At 40.4% G+C, this 22,483-nt stretch overlaps 1 protein-coding gene across 1 annotated transcript in view; it reads left to right on the forward strand.

Moving 5' to 3' along the window:
* Nucleotides 1-20,242, forward strand: part of ITGA8 (integrin subunit alpha 8) — a 107,416-nt gene extending 87,174 nt beyond the window's left edge. The window contains exons 28-30 of the mRNA XM_068673854.1: nucleotides 7,954-8,055; nucleotides 15,803-15,925; nucleotides 17,819-20,242. Coding sequence (XP_068529955.1) covers nucleotides 7,954-8,055; nucleotides 15,803-15,925; nucleotides 17,819-17,905 — 312 coding nt within the window. The 3' untranslated portion in view covers nucleotides 17,906-20,242. The remainder of the gene's footprint in view (nucleotides 1-7,953; nucleotides 8,056-15,802; nucleotides 15,926-17,818) is intronic.
* Nucleotides 20,243-22,483: the final 2,241 nt, after the last annotated feature.

Consider the following 22,483-nt stretch of genomic DNA (forward strand, 5'->3'; position numbering starts at 1 on the left):
CAGTTAAATGACGTGCAGTGATTAGACGTGTTTAAGTAAACAAAAAGAGCCCAAATTTCTCAACCAGCCAACAAAGATAGAGACAGACGTTGTGCAAAAGCCAAGAAGAATCACAGACTTTTTTTGGATTAACTTCAAAGCCTGGCTGTAAATGTGAACCCTCTCCTAATGCTGACTTTGGGATTCAGACTTGCTGAGCTAGCAAATAGTAGCCTGATTCATGCAAAAGAGAAACAACCTTACATGGCCACATTACGTTGTGTGCTGCTAGGGCTCTGTTATGTCTCCATTTGCCTAATCGTGCCTAATTTCTGAGTCATCAGAGGGAGAACCAAGGGGTCTTGCCCCGTGTTCTTTGAACTCTGATGGGTACTTCTAAATATAATACTGAGGAGCTGGGTAGTAAAACATCAGTTCTGAAATACATTTCTAAATGATGAGTCTGTACCATCTGTCTGATGTGTGACTTCCTTCCAGTCTCCAAGCTCATCGGACACTTACAGTCCTGTGGGAAGTAGGACTCAGCTCATTCTTGACTGTTTTTTCAGCCTTTACTGATAGTTCCTCACAATGATGACAACCTCCTTCTGGGGTGCCTGAGGAGACAGTAACATAAAAAACAACAAACACAGAAAGTGTGCAAGGTTCCCAAGAGATTTCAAGTTTATTTGATTTTCTTTCTGCAATTGAATGTAATTGTGTTGTTTCTCTCTTGGCTTTTACACAGACCCAGATAGCTGAATGTGGCACCCCTGTCTATGTGAGCTTTAATAGCTAGAAGGGAGAAAGATTTAGTTTTAATCTGAGAAAGCTCAAAAGCAACAGAAACATGGTGGCCAGTCTATAAGCAGGTGCTCCCTTAGAATGCAAAGCCGTGTTTTGGCTTCCCTGCAAAATACTCATCTTTTCAGTGTTTCTGAACGTGCACTGCTCCTATTTCTTAGACCTTTAGATGCCTAAATATGGAAATAATAAAGACAATCACTGCTGTGACACCCACATCCTAACTGCCTGGCCCCAGACTGGGATCCAAAACCTGAAGCTTTTTAGTACATAGGGTCCCCGTACAGCATACAGATACCCCGTACAACAATCCGGTACCTCAGAAAAACAAACAAACCTGCATTAACCATCAGGGTGGTGCTCTCCTTCATCAGGAGGGCAGGCAGGAATATCAGGATTAGGCAGGAGTATGCCCACCCTTTCAGAATGCAAATCCACAAAACGCTCACAAGGGGAAATACCTACAGCATTAGTTGAAAAACATAAGGAAGACTTTGTTTATTCAAAATTCAGTCACAAGATTTAGAGCTGGCAGTCTAATGGTCAGAGAATTCATGACTGGAAGATGTGAATTCAGTTTCCTCCTTAGGTTGAGAAACCTCACATCCCTGCTTTTATAGGATGATGGTGTTCCCTGTTGCTCAGGAAGCACATTTACAAAGACAGAAAGAAACCCATTGATCTGGAAGGGTACAGAAAAGGAAAAAGAGCTTGATGGAGTACCTTGGCATTTGGAGCCACCAGCTAGAAGTCCTTCCAGTACTCTCACCTCCCTTTGCCTTCATTGCCTGCACCTGCAGCTGTCATCACTGTTAGAGTGTTTGCTCTGGTTGTACTTCCTTAATGAGAAGATTTGTTGAGAATCTCCATATTTTGCTACTGGTGAACTCAGAAACTCTTCTTAGGGTGGCAGAAGGTAAGCCAGGTAGTGGTTTGGGAACAAGAAGTCAATGTAACTGCACAAAGACCACTGGAGGCAGAATGCAGATAACCAGTGCAGTGGAGCCACGCAGACTGTGTGGCATATGTGGCATTGGCAGAGGCTTGGAAATCAGAGCAGAGGTGAACTGGTGGAGGTAGCCCAAGATAGGAGTAAGATCTACCTCTTATATAGGCTTCTTTACTGAATCACCCAAGGAACAGTAATTTCTGAGCTCAGCATCCCCCAGTGTAGAACCTCTACCTGTGCCCAGTGGAACACGTCTCAGTCAAGGGAAGCTTACAGAAGTGTTTTCTGAAGTATAACTGCAGCCAGCCTAAATTTCCTGTCAGTGGATAGAAGCAATGCACCAGGATACACAGAAAATTTGCCTACAGGGAGGCAACAGACAAATTAGTGAGAGAGATCGTGGTCTCTTGATAATTGCCATGGAAGTTTAAATAGATTATTTTAATTCAGACTGAGGACTGAAAGCCATAAATTTGATGCACTGCCCTTCAAGCCACGTATAAAAACAAAAGGAGGAAGTTGTCAGAGAAATTTGCCCTTACGTCAAACAACTGTTGTTATTTGAAAAAATAAAATAAGTAAAAAGCAAAACTGTGTGTGGCCAAAAATGCCCTATTATGCTGGATATGATTGTTTATGTGGAATGAAGGCTAGAAAGAAAGAGCCTCTGGCACTGGGCTGGGCCAGCTGGAAGTTCTTTTGGGTGTAGGCTAGTTTTGTTTTCATTCATTGTTACTTAAAATAATGTCAAAATATTAACAAAGCAGAACATGAGGATCTTGATAGACGTGCTGAAGTGTGCATAAAGTTAGGTGAATGGAAAAGCAAACGTCTTAAACTGATAACGATTAAAATCTATGTCAAAGCGATCTGAAATCACAGGAAGTTTCTACCAGTTAATTTAAAATAGTCCATTTCAGTGAATGTAGGAGATACAGTATGTCAAGTGTAAGAGATTAAAGGTAGAGATGAGGATGTATTGATTTTCAGAGGAGCTGTGTTGTCTCTGTTCAAAAGAGATATTTGCATGAACATACTGTTGTAGTACAAACAGCACAAGTACTTTTTGACTTTTTGAATTATAGACATGCTTTATAATGAATTAACAGAAGAACAAATAGTTGCATGACCTCTACTCTCAGCATTTATGTAAGCTACTCTTTACTGGCTGTTCTTCAGGTTTTTGGAGGTGTGGGTCAAAGAAAGCAAGTTAACGAATTCCCAAAGCATATATTTTAAAGGAAACACAGTATTGCTTACTGTCTCCTCTCTAAAATGTGCCAGACTCCAGTGGACACAAAGGGAAACAGGTTTTAATCAGCAGAGCCAATGCTGTTACCACAGCACTGAGCTCTGTATGCAGGAGATAACAGTTTCTGGGGGAGAATTCCACCCCAGCTTGCTGTAGAGAAAGTACGTGCCCTTCACCTAGAGTGACTTCACTAGACTAGATCTAACCAGAAGGAAAGTGTTTTGGGTAAGTTGAACAACGCCAGTGTTCAACTAGAGCCAGTGGAACAAAGTCATTCTGGGGAGTCTCTCTACTAGTAAACTCTCCAAACCTGCAGGAAAACAAGGACCTGTCAGACACCTTTAAGCTGCTAGAAGTGTTAGTTCTCCTACCTTCAGTCTAGACCAGTTTTACCCTCTGCATTTTAGTCTGTCCTCTAAGATGCCTCTGTGTGCTTTAAAGATGCTTTTTGGAGACTCTGGGTCTTTGCCTGAGCTCCCTGCAGGAATTGCCAGCATTCAGCTGGAGCTTGGAGAACTCTCCTTTAAATTGTCCAAGAGTTTCCAGCACTCCCCACATTATTTCTGTTTCTCTCGATAGCACTCAGGAAAAGAGCTGTCTCAGTGATGTGCACAAGAGCTCTGCCTGCTCTGCCATGATGGGAGCTTCAGAAGGCCCAGGTAGCCAGGGCTGGCACCCACTGTTGGCCATTAGGCGCCAACGTTCAGAGACTAAATTCCTTCTTCCCTTTCCTCTGAACTGTAATGAAGCCCTCAGCTGAATTGCAAACCACAGGTCCTGCTGCTTCCAGTAAACACTGAATATTTAAATATACACTGTTTAAAAAATGATATGTTAAAGAAATGCAGTTTCTCACAAATGACTTGAGAATTATAAACAGAGACAGCTGCCTGTATCTCCAAGGTGTTGGAACAAGTAAAATCCTGTTTCCAGTTGATGCTGACCACAATCATTGTTATAATGCCCTTTGCCACAAACACACATTTCTGTGAACAGAGGAAAAGGCTCTCTAGTCTTTTATATTGCTTTACAGCAATGGAGATGTGCAGCATTTCCAAGGGCCTAATGATGGGTTGAGAACATTTAATAGCTGTGGGCACAACCCAAGGTTATTAACCCCAGTGAAGCATTAATCCACAGGAAATATTCTCCTCTGTTGTTCTTATTGCTGATATAAGCTGAAAATTAAATAAGCCATGTATAGTAGGTGAAAGGATTTGTTTTTCTATGGGCACTGCATTTCTTTGTAGGATACTTCAAGGAAGTTAATGCCTTCACTGTACCTTTGTCAATCAGGTTGTGTGTCTAATACCTACTTCTTTAATAATGTAACATAGCCTACCCTCTCCATTACAATTCCTCTTATAAATCATATAAATCATAGCCAGATTCCTGCTTAATATGAATGCTTACAATTGAAAGCATGACTTTTTTTTCAGGCAGAGAGTTCTGAAATTATGAATGCAAATTATTGCACAATTACAGAAACACTCTGGGGCTGCATGTGAGAAGTCCAATGCTTGGACTCTCACAGAAGAAATGAGTCATAGTGAAAATCTGGTGAGAAGAATGGCTTGAGTCCGAAAATGGAAAATAATTAATGTGGTAAAGAAAAAATATTTTTCTGAAGACCATCTCATAGGTGTTAAGCACCATGAAAGAGTATAAAAATTATTTATTTGATAAGTCTAATATTAAGTCAGTTGTTTTTTTTTTTAATCTTATTTTAAACACTGTTGATAGAAAATGTAGTTTCTTCCATTAGATGTCATCTGTATTACGGAGCTGATTTGACTATCCCTATGTAAGTCACTTAAGGCAATTTTCTTTGTATTGCTCATTGCTAATACAAGCCCAAAGGAGAGGTTAAATGTTCTGATAATAAACATTCAGCTGCTCTTGGTATTTTAAAAGAACAAAATTATGGCATAGCCAAATTAATTCCAGAAGGCAATAAATATGCTGGCTTCATGTCGCCAGTAAGCACTCATATACTTGAAGAGAAAGTTCATTGTTTAAACAGAAAACAGAAGGGACAAGGCAAATACCTGAACTACAGCCCTGGACCTCAGGAGAGCAGACTTCAGCCTCTTCAGGGATCTGCTTGGAAGAACTCCATGGGAGATGGTACTGGAGAAAAGAGCAGTCCCGGAGAGCCAGTTGATTCTCTAGGATCACCGCCTCCAAGTTCAAGACCAGTCCATCCTGACATGTGGAAAGTCAAGCAAAGGTGGCAGGAGGTTTGCGTGGATGAACAAGGAGTTCCTGGTAAAACTCAAACATAAAAAAGAAACGTGCAAGAGGTGGAAGCAGGGTCAGTTGACCTGGAGTAGGTGTTGGCTGGGGAATAATGAGATGCTCTCTGAGCGGTTAGGAAAACAAAAGCCCACCAGGAGCTGAGCCAGGTACTTTGAGGGCAACGAGGCAGCTTCTGTAAGTACATCAGAAGAAAAGGGAGGCTGGGGAAAATATGGACCTTCTGCTGAATGGGGTGTGCAGAAGGCCAAGTTATTTGATGCCTCCTTACTAGTAAAATCTTCATACAGTAATCCAAGGCCTCTACAATGGGAGAGAAAACCTGCAGCAATGAACATTAACCCTCAGTGGAGGTGTATCTGGTTAGGGAACATTTAAAAAACTTGGACATACAAAAGCCCAAGGGACCTGATGGGATGCACCCACAAGTGCAAAGTGAGCTGGCTAGGTGGAAGTAAAGAAGACAGAGGCAGGCTCAGTGATATTCAGTGTCAGAACAAGTCAAATATGGAAAATGTCATTTAAACCTAAAAAAAAAAAAACTTTTTACTATGAAAACACTGGTCAAAATTGTCACGGGGTCTCTATTACCTCAGTCTTTATTCCATAAAACAGCTGAAAAGGTGTCTTAGACTGATAAGGTTTATACCTTTGATAAAATTGGAAATTCCAGAGGAAAACAACACTTAGCAGGGAGGAAAAGATTTCGGATAATCGCATAGGAACTAAGTCTTGTCAGTGGAACAGAACTCCGAAATGTGTCATAAGTAGAAGGAATGAGAAAGTCTTGCAGAAGGGGATTTAGGAAATGACAGGGTCATTCCAAATGCACTGGATACGATTACAGTCGATAAAATAAACTGTTATGACTGGTAGAATAACTTTAATGATTAATAAAGCACTATATAATACAACATACAGAAGAATTTCATATGAATTATTATAGAAATGGGAAATACTGTGGGTTTCTTTAGGTACTAAATACAAATATGACTTCAGAAGATGACAAATGGCTTTCGGTACTTCCACATTAGTCAACCTGGAAGATGGGAGAAATTTCATAAGTGCTTGGAGATTATGGGGGGGCAGGGGAGGCAACTGAGCTTTGCAAAATGGATAAGGTAGAATTTACATTTGGCTCGGGTTACTGGGATAGTTTAAAATTCATCCCAGTTTGTCTGTTATTCAATGTAATCTGTGAGCCTCTGGTGCCAAAACAGAGGAGTGCTTCACTTACAAGGCCCTACCTTTCCATAAATCAGCAGTGGAATATTGTGTTGAATTCTGATATTTCAAAAAGGATCGAGACAGGTAGCAAAAATGATAAAGTGCTTCAAAAATATTCTTATATAAAAGACTAAAGTTGTTTACCTCAAGGAGTCTAATGCAAAGGGACTTGACTTCCAGAAGAGCATGGTAGCCAGTTAGGCATCTTTCCTTGGGATAAAAACAAGAAAACAGGTAGTTAGCATGCAGGATCTTCCCTCTGCGACAACATTACATTCAGTGTAATGGAAAGACCTCAAACTCAAAGAGTATTGAAAAATTTACTTGATTCCTGGTGTACCTAACCTTCAAAGCTAGTTCCAGTTAGATGGATGATGTCAGGATCTCAACAGGATTCAAAATAAGTGTGTGGAAATATTGGTATCCATTGTAGTAAATGTTGCAGCCATTAAGATCCTTCTAAAGGGCACGCACATTCAAATGTCAGATTTTACACCAATTCAGTACAGATTTAGGTGGCTGTTTTCCAAAGGCCATGTTCACACTCGACTACCATTTCAAGGCAGTTTGTGCAGGATGGAGGTTGCTGTTGAGGCCAGAACAGCACGAGACAGACAGACAGTCAGATGTAGTGTGTCAGTGTCTGTATGGCTTCCTAATGAGGTGACAGCGCTAACTGAAGCTCTCAGCATGAGCTGTAGGATATAACAGTTTTGAGTCATTCTAAACCAGAAAAAATACTGCCTAATCAAATCTAATCTAACTGAATCTCTAATAAATACAAGCAAGTTTAAATGAAAGACAGAGGACAGACAGAGCTACATTTGTTTATTCTATATATCTCTGGATATGCTGAAGTGCTTAATGAGAGCTATGTAAATATTTTATTAGCACCCTGTTAAGCAGTGGCTATGATACATTCCTATGGCAGTTGCACTGTGTAGTAAAAAATCAAGGTGAGTTGTTGTGTTATTTATGAACTCTGCTGCAACGGGAAGCCAATCACACCCTAAGTAAAGTGCAAAGATATTTGTCCCTATGGTTCTTTGATGGGAATTCACAGCCATTCCTCTGATGCCATCATACAACTGTACCAGCCTGGTCTCAGCATGGGCCTGGAAATCTCAAGATACCTCTGGTTCTTGTTGTGCTTTGTGAGCAGAGGCAAGGTTTTAAAACAGACACCCTATAAACCTCCTCCTCCTTCTAACTCACCAGTCTCCTGTTGCAGTGAGAAACAACTGCATGTGCCCTTCTACATATCTAACCCTTCTCCCATGCTTTGAACATGCAGTCTTTGTATTTCAAATTTGTGCTCTCTTATTTGTGGATGCATACAGGTCCCAGGACTGCTGTACCCTTTACTGAAAGAAACCATCTTTGCCTTAGGAAATGAGTTCTCTCTATTTTTTCTCTGCTTATTTCTCATTATGCTTTTAAGTAGAAACATGGTTTTTAATAATTTCTTCTTTTCATATAATTTCAGAGAAAAAACGATCCCTATACTCTTTCTTCCAATGTGTCCTTCGAAGTTAAGAACATGCCCTATAAAGTGCAGCCAGCAAAGCTCCCCCGGGGAAGCATAGCAGTAAGTAACTGAAAATTGTATCTTTGTGTGAAGCACATGTATTTGGTCATTCTGATCATGGCTGTGAGAGTTTTTATAGGTGAAAATATTGAGATCAGTCTTTCCTGTGTTTCTAGTGTAAATTCCTAAGGTAATGCCTAAAGGAAATACATTTATTGCATTCTGTGAAAGTTGCTGGTATATAATACTAATTCCATTTTAAATAACTGTGTGTTGCATTAATGTGCAGACTGTTTTATTGCAAACTGGATGGATTTTTCACTCAGAAGAAAACAACAAAATCATGAAAGCAAGTATCTAATTACCTCATCTGGAGTTGTTTTTTTTTTTTTTTTAAAAAAAGAGGAATTTTCTCATGCAAAATCCAGAATCTTGTTTCTGTCAGGTTTAGAGATCTCATCTTTCTCCCAGTTGGCAGTTTTCTTACACAAGTTTATGGATTATCTATGGCAACCTCTCTCTTACCTATATTAAACTTTCTTCTTTACCCTAATTTTCAGAAGGGTCTGCATGCCTCCCTAGGTTTTGCCATCTCATCAGGTAGGAGATATAAAATTGTCTGGCAATCCCTACAGATGTGTTAGTTGAATACTAAAGTACTTGCCTTATTTCAGAGTGAGATTAGTATGGCTCTGGGTTCTTATATGAAAAATGAATCTTGGAAACATAAATTTGATTTGTTTGCTGTTGCCAAAGCATTGAGTTTGGGGAGCAACTTAAAAGGAATTTACTTCTTTTGGTGTCTGATATCATGGTTAAAATTCACTCTTATTTTGTCATTACTGCTGCAAGTGAATAAAATATGAGTGCAAAATTTGATTTTAGTATGAGTCATCTGAAATTTGAAGGCTTATTGTTCTCATCTTTCTAAAGATTTATCATTCATAGCTCTTTTTAAAGGTAAGATCAATCCAAATTTCTTCAAGTTAAATCCTGATGCAAATATATCATATTGGTCTGTTGGGATGTAGTAGTAGGGAACAGATTTTCTTATCTTTGAAAGCAACATAATACACTTTACAGTTTACACTGAATGTATGTTAGAGGATACAAGCTATAAAGTTTTGTTTTAAACAAGCAGAGGTTGAATGGCTGGTTTCTATTTGCACTGGGAAGACACAAGGTAAAATCCTGGTCCTGTAGGCTCAGTGACAGATCTTCAGCCTCTAATACTAGGAGGGCCATGATTTCACCGGAGAGATTTGATACTTAATGCAGTGTTCACCCAAGAAGGTTCAAAGGCTCCAAGCTGACAGATATATTCAGGCTCTTTTTATTTTCTTGCAGCATGTGTTCCATACCAGAAACACATGTTGTGCAGAGCTCTATTGATAGTGGTGCCTTCATCTGGGCTGAAGTGCTTTAGCCCAGGTGATAGCCTGCTGTTCTCAACGAGTGTCAGATGATCTACCAAGTGATCAGATAAGCATTTTATTCTCTTACTCCAGCCAGTATTATGCTTGTTATTTGGTGCAGATGATTTACAGCAAAATGCCTGTAATGGCAACTGTAAAACGTTGAAAAATGATAGCGCTTTTATGTTGTTTCATATCTGGACATGGCAGTGGATGTTTGCCAGCTCTATAGCTTGATGTGTTATATGCACAAGTTCTTTTGATGTTCCAGTCTCAAGAAGAAAATATTTGCTTGAAGTTGGGCAATGCTTAATATTTTTGCTTCTTCTGAAAAAGATCAGTGGTTGCGTTTTAAAAGTTTCCAAAGATTTATTTGGAAGTTTATAGTTTTCTTTCAGACAGTGTAAGGGGGAAAGTGGAATAAAGATTTTAATATTTTAAAATCAATTGTCGACAGTATGCACTTAATTATCAGCTAGCACCTTACATTTTTTGCAGTTAGGATAATATATTCGAAAAGAACAGAGCACATGTCCTTCGTTTAACTCATACAGCACTGGGTTCCCATTATGCAGGCTGATACAGATATTTAACTTTAATGGTATAAGTAATCCCATAGATATCAGTTACATACAGAGTCATGTATGTGCTTACATATTTGCAGCTCTGAGGTCTTTATTTTCATTGCCATGGAATAAAGGTCTGTATCTTGAACAGAGGTAGATGATACATAGATGATTTATGATGTGGTTATGATAAATGCTGAATTTTTTATAGTAAAATGTATTTCTATTGGTTTTGATAGGCTTGGAATTACAACTATTGTACAACTGGTTGGATTTCAAGAGAAAATATATTTTTTTCTTAGAGATTATTATGGTAAATAATAATGCAGCACTTGATTAATTTCATGTGGAAGGTGAAATTACACTTTTTATTATGCAAAGTCTAGAGTAACAATAAACAGTGTTTTTTTTTTCTATTTTAATTTCTGGTTCTTGAGCCTGTTTGGAGTTTAACAAGATACAATTTCTTTTCTTAATTGTTTGATAGGGTCTTCAGAGGCCATACCTCTAGTATAAAGTTTTTGACCAGTGTCCCACAGTTCACAAAATTATTTTCAGACTCAGGCTTATAACTCATTTTTAGCTATTACATGGTGATGAGTACTTTTATTTTAAATGTGCTTATATTCCATATGAAATGTGTTTGCACAAACATTTGTAAAGTGTAAAAATAAATGTCAATATTAATTATGACTCCAAGCTCAAGGGAGCTTTTACATTTTATTTTCAGCTTTTCTGCAGAGCATGCAAGAACATCATTCTACAGAGGTTAGATGGGAACATACAGTACTAAAGAGTTACTGTCTTATGGTCACTGTAATAAAATGAATAAGATTAGAAGAAAGCCATCATAAGCAATAAAATTAATAGCATTAGAATAATTAATTTAGCTATTGTTTCTTAAAGTAGCAGATAAAACTATGGAGAAATTATTTTTAAAAGTGTCTTTTAAAGGACAAAAGGAAAAAATGCGTCATGCTTGTTATCAGGTACTGTGTTCTGAAAGAAGAAAAAAAAATTTAAAAAGGTAAATTAAAAAGAAATAAAAGCTCCCCTATAGAAATACTTTCATAGAATCACGGTAGTGATTCTGAAGTTAAGACTATCAGACAACATCTGTTCTAAGGCCAGCTTGCATTTTATTTCCAATAGCAAGCAAAGCGCTGTCTGTAACTCTGGTTGGCTTCACCTTCACCTCCATGCCTGAGCCAGACGGCATTCCTTGTCACCCCATTGCACACCCAAAACGCCGGAAGTCAGATGGATCCCGTCTTATGTCTGCAAGGTGTGCTTTTCACCAGTCTGACAGAGAAGCAATCTCTGTTTTCAGCATTCAGTATAAGAAAGTCTTGAAGCTCTGAAGAGAGAAAAGCCAAAATGCATCTAAAGGACAGTGCCAACATGCAACACGTAAAAATTCCACTTCTTCATATTGGCCACCTTAGATGAAAACAGATAAATCTCCCCCAAAACATTCCCTGGCTCTGATCCTGCAGCACTAAACCTACCACATGAAGAACAGAAATCCAAGCTGAATAATGTAGACTTGTCTTAAATCAAAATCATATGTAAAAGTGTTGTGGACAGCATGGGGTCGAGGAGGGACAGTCTTCTGTGGAGACGGTGAAATGAGGCAGGCAGAACTGAAGGGATGCTTTGTTTCTTTCTTCCCCTCCAGCTCCTGCCTCAGCTCTGTGGGTGTTCGGGACTTTGCAGTGCCAAGCTGTTCACCAGGAATTGTGTTAGCAGCCCCACCAGGCTCTGTATGAAAGGAGGCAGCCCTGGGGCACTAGTTCTGCTGTCAGTGCACACAGGCAGGAGTGGGACTGCGTGTAATCTTCTGCTCACTCATAGAGCTGCTCCATGTATCTCAAGCACTTAGCACAGCCATTCGCTAGCTTTCAGGAACCTGAGACAGCAAAGGGGGAAAAGCTGGGTGAGACAAGATAGTTTGCAAGATTTTATATAGGTCCATTAGCTGTTGGTCTTGCTTCTGCTTCAAGAGAGCAGAGATGTGGCAGCTTTGCAGCAACTTTCTCCTTGATACAGGATGGAGCCCATTTCTACTGTTACATTCATTGCTGATAATCTAGGGATTATATACACAATGCCCTGCACTTCTGTAAGATTAAGGCTTCTTGTTTATATTTCAACATTTGTCAGACTCCAGCTGAGCTACTGAGCTACAGGAAATTACACTGAATTACACTGCAAAGGCGGAACAATAGGAGAAAGTTAGGGACGAGGATTATGCACCCACACAGTACAAGCAAGGCTGAGCACAACGCTGAGCACAAGGCTGAGCAAGGCTGAGTACAAGCAAGGCTAAGCAACATTGCTTACAGTGTGGCCTCAAAAAAACCCAGATGTTCCTAACTGGATCCGTGCTGACAGATTCTCTAATAGGTATCACAAGAAGGGTTAGATTGTCTTCTTCACAGCCTAAGAGGAAAGAAAACAGAGCAGGCAACTGCAGCACACACCTAGGAAGCAGTGCATCGAAGTAGACATAGAATGGCTACCTACCTGTAGATCCATACATACCTGTCAGCTTTACTCAACCCTAATGGAATCCCCAGCCCTTAATGAGATCCTCTGTTTCCACTGATTTCAGCAGGGTCTCAAACATGTTTTTTGACCCCATCTAATTTTGAACAGTGACCCGAATGCAGCACGTTAGTTAGAGTCTAATTGCTGTGCTCCTGTGCAGTCAGTAGGCAGCCTTGTGAGCAATCCAGATCTTAGATAACACCAGGAGCAGCTTAGCTCACCTTTCCCTAAAAGCACCTCCTTGCTGAAGGAGTTGCCTTAGCGTGGATGAGGGTGGACCTGTGCTGAAGGAGGCAGCTGTGGATCAGTCAAATACTATCTCAAATCTGCAAACAAAAATATTTTGTACAAAAGTAGGATAATCTCTGTATTCAGAATGTGTGATTTTGTTAGACAGCCTCTCTACCAACCCATTCATAGCTGGCCGTCAGCTTGCTGGAGTCCTTTTGTCCTGGTTTGCTGATGTTGCACAGCCCGGCCCGGGGCAGCGATGCTGACTGCGTTTCCTGTTGTATTAACCTCAGTCACGTTATGCCACTTGGGAATTTGGCTCAAGCTACCCATACCAGAAACGACTACATCCAACTTTTGCAAGCAAATGGGTCTTCACTGGGGTTTGATCTTACTGTAAAATGGAGTCAATTGTTTCATGAAACTTTACAGGATAGAAAGCTCTGCTTGCACTTGCTTTCCGCTGTTGCTTGCAAGTGGCACAGTAACTGGGGTATCGCCTCACTGCTCCACCTCCACAGCAAAATGCTTGGATACGCGGTAGTGTTAGCACAGAAGGGAAGCCCAAACCTTACTTAAGTAAGGTATGTTCATAGCTTCAGATCCTTCTCAAATAATGCATATAATTTTAAGGTAATTTCTTGCTTGTGGTACTACAGACTTTGCCAGCAGAGGAAGCACGCAATATACATGAATTGTGGTGGTTTTTTTTGTGTTTTTTTTTCAATCAATCTCATTTGTGTCTGTCATGGTGCTCTTTGAATTTCTATCAGCACTTTCCAGCCCTTTCCTCTGTGTTCATAAGGAGTTTTGAGCAGCAGAAGGGAGACACTTTCTTCGTTGGGCAGCTGAGCTCATTGCTTGCTGCAGGCTTCATGCAGCCCATCGTGTCCGCATCCCTTCTGATTGCCAGATGAGCCTTTTGCTTTAATTCATCTTTTTCCTTAACTGGCCTTTCTCTGGGAGGAATCTCTGCAGACAGTTCAGATGACCTTTTGCTCATTTTCTCTGCCCTTGCATTTTAATGCCAGATACAGTGCCACTCTGAGACACAAGGAAATCCATTCAATAACACTTATTAAATAAGCACTGCTATTGCTGAATCCAGTGATACAGAGCCTACAAAGTTCTGCCGTGCTTCAGAAACCTCCCAGAGATGGGAGTGGTATCCTTGCAGTTACTCAAGCAACACACTGTTGGGACCCAGGCATGGGTCTTCATGGTTTTTAACTAACTTTGTTTGCCTTGAAATAAATTTCTCTTGCTCTAATTGGCTAACTAATATTTATTCTTTGCATATGCTATACTTTTGTCTTGCATTACATTAAGTCTTATAGGGTAATAACTGTTTACATTTTTTATTACCATTTTTGCAAGTGCTGTGTCAGAGTGAGGATAGTTGGCTACACAGGTGATGTACATGGAGAAGACGATTACAAAGTGTCTTCCAGTTAAGCATGGATGAAAGATCTGCTGGCACTTACAGCATGAGAAGTCTGGGAAAGATCAAGAGGAAGAGTAAAAGAGGAAAGGGCTAGAAGTTGCAGAAAGGCTGAAATTTGCCATCTTCAAGGAGAAAAGTGACAGAGACACAGAACTGAATTAATTGGGAACTGGACTACAAAGTCATGTCCAGTCTTCAAACTTAGCGTGCTGTCTCATGAATTAGCAAATTAGACTTATCCTAAATTGCAGGTGTATCAGCCACTGAGCTAATAGGAAAAAAAAAAAGAGAATTTGCAGTGAGTGCAGATCAGGGGCTGGGCAATAGCCAAGAAATTTATTAAGAAGAGCAGATTTCCTACCTGTACCTCAAGCCTCAAGCACTAAAGAGGAAGATAATTTGAGAGTTAGTGTAATCAGATTGCAAAGCAAACTTGTCACCTTGTCATGAAGAATAAAATAACTTCCATCTGCCACATACTTATCCTGTTAAAGAGAGACTAGGAGTAAATGAGAGAGGTCCAACAGAAAGTCCCAAAGAAATTTAACTTCCCAGCCTAACAATTAAGACAAAAAGAAGACAAAAGTTTGACCCAAAAAAAAAGAAAAAAATAAAGAAGAAAAAAAAAAAGGGACATAACTATGTCTGAAGAGATAAGAAAAGCTCAAACTCACTCCTTCTCACTGGGGAATGGCAGGGAGAGAGCAAATATTAAATGAGATTGATGAGGAGTCTTCCAAGCAGAGTCTGACAGCATAGTATAAATTTGTCTACAAGGTACAAAGGGGGAGAGTAAGGAGGAGGTTCCTTGTATGGATGACCCCAGAAGGAGAAATAAAGAAGGGTTATTATTACTCTTTGTCAACATGAAGGTCTAAAGAGGGAAGTTTGCTGATTCAACTAAAACCTTCCATAAATTGTTAGACACACCTGCTGCTTTCTAGAGCCTCAGACAAGGACAGACAGTGGGTTATGCTTATCTCCCATGCACGTAACAGGAGGTACGCTCGCCTTCTTTCAAGGAGCATACGGGACGTGAGGCTGCATCACAAGGACACTGTGTTCTGCTTGAGTCTCCTTTTTGGACTGTTTAGCTAAAGCAGAAGTCCTAGAAAAAATGTATACAGGCTTGTCAGCAGAAATTAGAATAACACTAATGTAGCTGGTATCTACTGTGGTTTGAATTAAGAGTTTGGGCTGAAGTCAACCATTGTTTCAGAATATTTCTATATAAGTAAGTTACACTGGTCCAGGCTGTACCAGCATACATGCGAGGAGATTTTTTCTTCTTGAAACTTCTTGAATTATCTGTACAGAAGGGTTTTTTTTGGTTTTTTTTTGTCTTTGCTGTGTTGTGTTAAGGGGAAATGTTCCTTACGTCTGAGATGGCAAGTGCTTTTGTAGATGTGCAAATCCCATTTCTAGAAACTATCATGAACAAGAGAAAATAAACTTGCAGTAAATTAAGCCAACATGGGAAAATTCCAAGCAACGTGTGTTTCTAATCTGCAAAATGCTATTGAAACTTATAACCTGTGTATTCTACTGTCAGATTTGCTTTGCTTATTTTTTGTTCATTTAACGTATTCTCTTCGTTTCAGATCAGAACATCTGTCATTTGGTCCACTCCAAATGTCTCCTTTGTAATCCCTTTATGGGTTATAATACTAGCGATTCTTCTTGGACTACTGGTACTAGCTATGCTGACCCTAGCTTTATGGAAGGTATGTTTGTGTTAATACTATTTCTGTTGCCTTAAGGAAAAAAAAAATCTGAAAAGTACTGGAAGATGCTCACAGATAAGGAAAATAAGAGGTTGTGATCTTTAATGGTTTGGAGGAAAAGCAACAATACACATGTGTCTTCTTTGTTTTGGCATTTCTGACATGCTAGTGTCACTGACCTTTATGTAGGGAGCATGTTTTCAAAGTCCTCCCTTATTATTACAGTGTGGTTATAAATGGGCATACGGAGTTTGGCTGTTTTCCCAAGACCTATGATCCTCTTTTTCAGGATGTTTAGGTTCATAAAGAAGTGACTCTAACTTTGTTTTCTCTGAATACTTAAGGAATTTCCAGTTTTTGTTAGCATATAACAACACTCCCAGCTTTGACAATAAATTTTTAGATTTCCTTTTATATTAGCGTGCTGTATCTTCAGTTTTCTAAGGTTTTTAGGTCTGTGTTGGTTTTACACTCCCTTCACAGGTTTTAAGACAAGTTACTGGAAGCTGCTACATTACGGGGAACCAATGTAGCTTTTTGCCATCCTTTCAGTTACCAATCAAAGAAAAAACTCTTTGTCTCTTTGAAAATTTCATAAATTAAGATATAGCTCATCTGCTTTGAGCTGCCGAAAGGTGGTAGATCAGGTGTGCAGCCTATTCTAACTGTCCATATTCCCTTTGTAGTCTGTTAACTACAAGAGCAACGAAGTATCTCTAGAACAGGTGAGGATGAGAGGAGTCGCCTTTTGGTAGTAGTCTGCTTTGACCTCTCGTGAAGCCTATGTAACTAGTTTCAACCAGAAGGCTAACTTTAAGGTAGTTACAGTTTGGTGACAGTAAACTCATCTTTAGTGATCTTTAGTCTTGGTTACAACAATGTTCTGTGCACATTTCTGAACACATTTTCTATGATTATTGTTATTATTATTATGTAAATATACCCTGGGCTGCATCAGAAGCAGCATGGCCAGCAGGGCAAGGGAGGGGATTCTGCCCCTCTGCTCTGCTCTCCTGAGACCCCACCTGGAGCCCTGCGTTCAGCTCTGGGGCCACAGCACAAGGACATGGAGCTGTTAGAGTGAGTCCAGAGGAAGCCACAAGGATGGTCAGGGCGCTGGAGCACCTCTCGTATGAAGACAGGCTGAGGGAGCTGGGGTTGTTCAGCCTGGAAAAGAGAAGGCTCTGAGGAGACCTTACAGCAGCCTGCTAGTACCTAAAGGGGGGCCTACAGGAAAGTTGGGGAGGGACTCTTTGTCAGGGGGTGTAGGGATAAGACAAGGGGTAATGGCCTTAAACTAAAAGAGGGAAGATTTAGATTCAATATTAGGAAGAAATTCTTCACTCATATGGTGGTGAGGCCCTGGCAGAGGCTGCCCAGAGAAGCTGTGGATGCCCCATCCCTGGGGGTGTTGAAGGCCAGGCTGGATGGGGCTTTGGGCAACCTGGTCTGGTGGGAGGTGTCCCTGCCCATGGCAGGGGGCTGGAACGTGATGATCCAAACCATTCTATGGTTCTATGATGATTCTATAATTATTTTGTCTATTCTGATAGGTATTCTGAGTTAGTGTCTTGCTGCACTGAAATTGACAGTTTCCTCATTAGTGTCAGTCAGTACTGGCGTTCAAACAAGCCTCTGCATTGCCTGCAAAGACAGCTTTCATACAATTTGAATTTTTAAAGCTATACTTTGGAACTCAACGTCTTGCACCTAAAACTTTCATTTTTTATACGGAATGATTTGAACAGGAGCAAAAACAGTTCACAGTCCGTCAGGTTGCCATAGACTGTACCCTACCTTTCAGCTTGAGCAAGCAAAGTATGAAACAGCAGCTGAGACTCCCTGTGGTTTTCTTATCGTGACGCCTTTGTTTCTGTTGATTGTTTTCTGCAGTGTGGCTTCTTTGACAGAGCTAGACCCCCTCAAGATGACATGGCTGACAGGGAACAACTGACAAATAACAAGACTACTGATGCATAGAGGAAGAGAGTGACAGATCAAGTCAGAATCCTGCCTGCGACTAGAAACCATGAGGAGTAAATGAAGGTTTCCTTCCACCAGTCTTCTTTTGTACCTGCGAGTGACATGGTGTCATAGCCTGATCTATGCAACGTTCTGAGAACATGCCACATGATGGCCATCCTTGCCAAAGAAAGCAACTTTATCACTGCCTTAAGAACATACTCACCACTGAACAGAATGTTTGTTCCATATTTCAGTCAGTCTGCATTTTACCAGATGCTTTTGAACACGTGTGGTATACTGAGGCACTTCCAGAACAAGCCCAAATCTCCCAAGGAGAAAACGCCTGCATTGCTGTATTGTCTAGAAGATGGACCAAGACAGAGCTTCTGAACACTACTGTATCACGCAGAATACCTTTGACACCTCCCTAAGAATAAGAACTTCTATGAAATTATGGCTCAGGGAGACAAGCAATATATCAGTACTGTGAAAGTACTTCTGAAACACAAAGGTAGTCTATAAAGAACTGTATAGACAGGGCACAGTTATTTATTTTCCACCTTTTCAGGATAAGTATCTGATATAATCATCAGCTTAGATTTTGAGAGAAAAAAAAAAAGCCAAAATATAGAAATCATGTACTTACCTTGCATGTAAATAGAAAAGTAAACCTATCGTACACACAGAGCACATCTTTCTTGGTTACAAGGTGTTTTGCAGAACAGAGGATTTATGCAGCTTTTTACAAGATAAGGCATAGGATAATCAAGTATGTATTGTATCTCTTTCAACCCACAGCTGGCAGCATTGCACGCAGATAACAAAATCCATGTGCAGCATAATACAGTGGATGAGTTACCTGCTTATCCCATTGCTGATGGCTGCCACCTGACACAGGATGCAGTCCTTTGTGAAACACTGACTTAAATTGTCACAGGCATGCATCTGTGGTCTTATGGAGAGGATTTGGAGTATTTTGGGGCTAGGAAGAATTTTCTTTGCCATTGCCCTGTCATTTGGTTGAAATACCCTCTTAAGTGGCTACTGCTGGTGTATCTTCTGTTGAATTTGTGTCACAGACCCTAACATTTTGCTCATCTAAAGAAATTTTTGTTTTCATTTTATGGACTACAAGCTAGCAGCATATTTAAAGAGTTGAAGAGATTTCACTGAAGTTTGTAGTAGAAGATAATTATTTCTTAAGCAATGTCTTGTAGGGAAGGTGAGCAAGGATTGTATTTATGCAGAAGATAGGATGCCAGCCAGCTAAGAGTGAACAAAAGGGAGAAAAAAAAAAGGAAGATATTTTGAGGTAAAGAGTAACAATATACACAATTGTTTGTTTGCTTGTTTGTTTTTCTGACTCGAGGATTCTGAAGAAGAGAGGCTTCGTTCATTCTCTCCAGTGAGCAAAAATAGCTTGGTCCTTATCTCAGCTGGGGCTCTAAGCTCTGGATCTATGCAAATTTGTGCCTGAAAGCTCAAGTCTTCCAGTTCTGGCTGAGTGTGAAATTTGCTGTCTTGTGTAAACGTCAGGAGCAATTGTTCATTTTCTGAAACATCTATCACATTTTCCATCTCCTGAGCTCTTTTTCTCTCCCATCCATCTCAGCTTCTCAAATGGTCAAATGGCTGTATCCCTTCAGCCTCTGCTTGTCTCCTTTTGGATACCTGCCCTCCTGCTCCCTGGGACTTTAGGACAGGAGTAGCCATGAGACATGGCTGCTTCTGTCAGTCCTACAGGACATTTTAGTCTTACCACTTCTGGCACACAGGCTGACCTGTGAAATCTAAGCAAGAGCTAGGAAACCTAGGCAGGTGTGTTCCGTCCTCATGTCTAAGGCAAACTGGCAAGAAGTCCTTCATGGAGTCTTTAGGTTATCATTTTCATGCCCTCGAGACTTACTGAGAGGAGGAGACACAAGCATCAGACAGTGGCACCTCTGGTTCCTGAGACCTGACCACCAAAGGGTTTGAGAAATCCGCTGATAAATGCCACCACACAGCAAGCCCCTTCCACCTCTGCGCACCTCTGTGTCCTGCACATTCCAGGTGAGATCAACCTCCCGTGAAAATGACAGTGAGCTTCTCGCTTTTGTAAATATTGAGTTGTTGTGTGTAGCAGATTCTGACCTACGGTCGGCTAGCTCATTAAATTCACGACGTTGGCACAACTCTGATGAAATAGCACCATAAGGAGCTACCAAACATAGGACTTTTGTACGTGCAATACTTTATATTACTTATATACCTGAAGCATGTTTACACTGGCATTTGTGGTTGTTTTTTGAACTTCTGGATATACTGATTAATGACTACAATAAAGAAAAAATAATAGGAAAAAAGAACAAACTCAGCTCTGTTCAGTATTTGTTCCAATGTGTTTTCAATCCCGCATTGCCCTGAGGATGGGACTAGGTGACCTAATGCGTTCCTTGCAGTTGTAACATCTATGGTTCACTTTTGAGCAATTACTCTCCATTTTAATGATGGGCAAAACATGTTCAGATACTAAATTTAAACCAAAAAGAACCTCGGTGACTGCTGGGCCTGGCTGGAGTCCATTGGCTGCAGCTGTATAATGTCACTGGAAACCAAATTAGAGGCACATGATCTGACAAACAGTTACTTTGAGCAAAACTTTGTTTTAGATTTCTACATCCTTGTAGATTAAACTTCCCCCGTGGAAATGTCTGGAGCCGTGTGCTGTCAAGGACTGCAGTCCTGGGTCCCAGCGTTTGTGGACAGTTTTGGCTGCAAATTGCAAACAGCTTTGCAAAGGAGATTTCTGGGTTTCAGTGCTTGCCAAGAGTGTTTATCCCCTGGGGAGATTGCATCCTGGATGTGGACACTAGCAGGCAGTTAACATAATCGGTCCCCCCAGTATATTAGCAATGTGCTACATGATAACCTCTGCCACAGCCCTGCAGAAGTGAACTTTTGTTTCAGTGATGTCAGCTTTGCAACGAGCTCCTAAATGCAGCTTTCTGTGCAAGTAATGCAGCCTTACACCTCCAAGTGTATGTGGTACGCTGCTAATGGCTGAGAGCACAGCAATAGTCAGGAGAGGGGGAAAAAAACAACAACAAACAAACAGGAGGCTGCTTTAAAACCTTTTAATACTGTTTATTGCTGTGGCCAACACAGTGGTCTAATAAACAGAGAGACATCCATCCATTTCATTTCACGTGCTTATTGCAGATTTTGCCATGCAGCAAACTTCTGAAGCGTGTTGACTTTTTAAAACTGTCAGGTGATGTTTTCTGTTTTATGAAAATTTCAGAGTTTACATAATCGGGACTGGTACAATTGAATAACTCATCACTTACAGATTTAATCTTTGAAGGTACGTAGCAAATATAATTTTCCTCTAGCCACCAGGTTGTTAACAAAAATTTTCTCTTTTTACCATTCTGCAACTCATTTACATTTTTTCTGCCTTTTCCAAGTTTTTTTTTTTGCACTGAGGGCCACTACAGGTTTCCCATATTAAGTATCCTTTGAAAATGGCACTGATTTTCTGTACCTTTTAGCTGTGGTTTTTTCATTCATTTGCAAGAAGGATCTCCTAGTAGTCACAGCACACATTAGCTAAAAAGCCTTTGGGGAGCCGGCAGAACATGTAGCGATACGCAGTGGAGAGAAAGCCCCAGCTGCTCATGAACTAAGGTATTCCACTACTTTGTAGCAAACTTTTTTCTTTCTTTTTTTTTTTTTTTTAATGAAATACCATCTGACAAACTGCCTTTAGGAATTGTTTATGAGTGAGTGTTTTATTTATGATTGTTGGCGAAGATCCATATTAAAATGTAGTGTAATGGTAGTGCCTCTTGACAATAAAGAGTCTTGAATTCAGCTTAGGCAGGCGCCATGATGTGACACAGCAGGAATGCTTTTAATATCGAAGGGCTGTTCTTGTTTTGACTTTATGCTGCATTTGAGGGGCACTTAACTGTTCAAGATGCTACCCTACTGTACACAGTGATTTTTGGACGAGAATGGAAGTAATTGTTCAGCTCACTTTTCAGATGGTTTCATTTGTTTTCGTCATGCTGCATCTACTTAACCGATGCACTGCATTTCATTTGGTTGGGTATTGTTCCTTTGTTTCAGAAATGGTTGGTGAAGCCTGCCTCGGCAAGACTTTCCAAAGCCGGGTTGTGTCAGGCAGTATTGCTCTTTTAGCAGCAAGCTCGGGATAACGGCAGCAGAGCAGAATTCAGGATGCTGTGTGAACTGCTCAGTGCATCACAGGGGATAACTCATTTTCCAACAGTTTTGTAAAAATTCAGCCCGAGTCATACTAACAGAGCATCAACCTCAGATTCCCCATTTCTCCTGAAAGTCAGGGCCAGGCTGTGCCCTCTATTATTGCTGTAAGCAATCCTTATGGCTAGGCTGGGGAAGGGAGGGCAGGCACATCTTAGACTTGTGTAGGAGAAATAAAAGGCAATCAAATCAAGCGAATAGCAAAAGTACAAACAGCATCTGTCTTCTGATGCACTCTCCTGGTCATGAAGGTTTATATTGAATTTTTCCCAGCAAAAGCAATCTGCCCATCATCGGTCAGCAAGAGCAGAAAATAATCTCTGA

This window comes from Anas acuta, chromosome 2 (assembly GCF_963932015.1).
Source record: "Anas acuta chromosome 2, bAnaAcu1.1, whole genome shotgun sequence".
Taxonomy (NCBI): domain Eukaryota; kingdom Metazoa; phylum Chordata; class Aves; order Anseriformes; family Anatidae; genus Anas; species Anas acuta.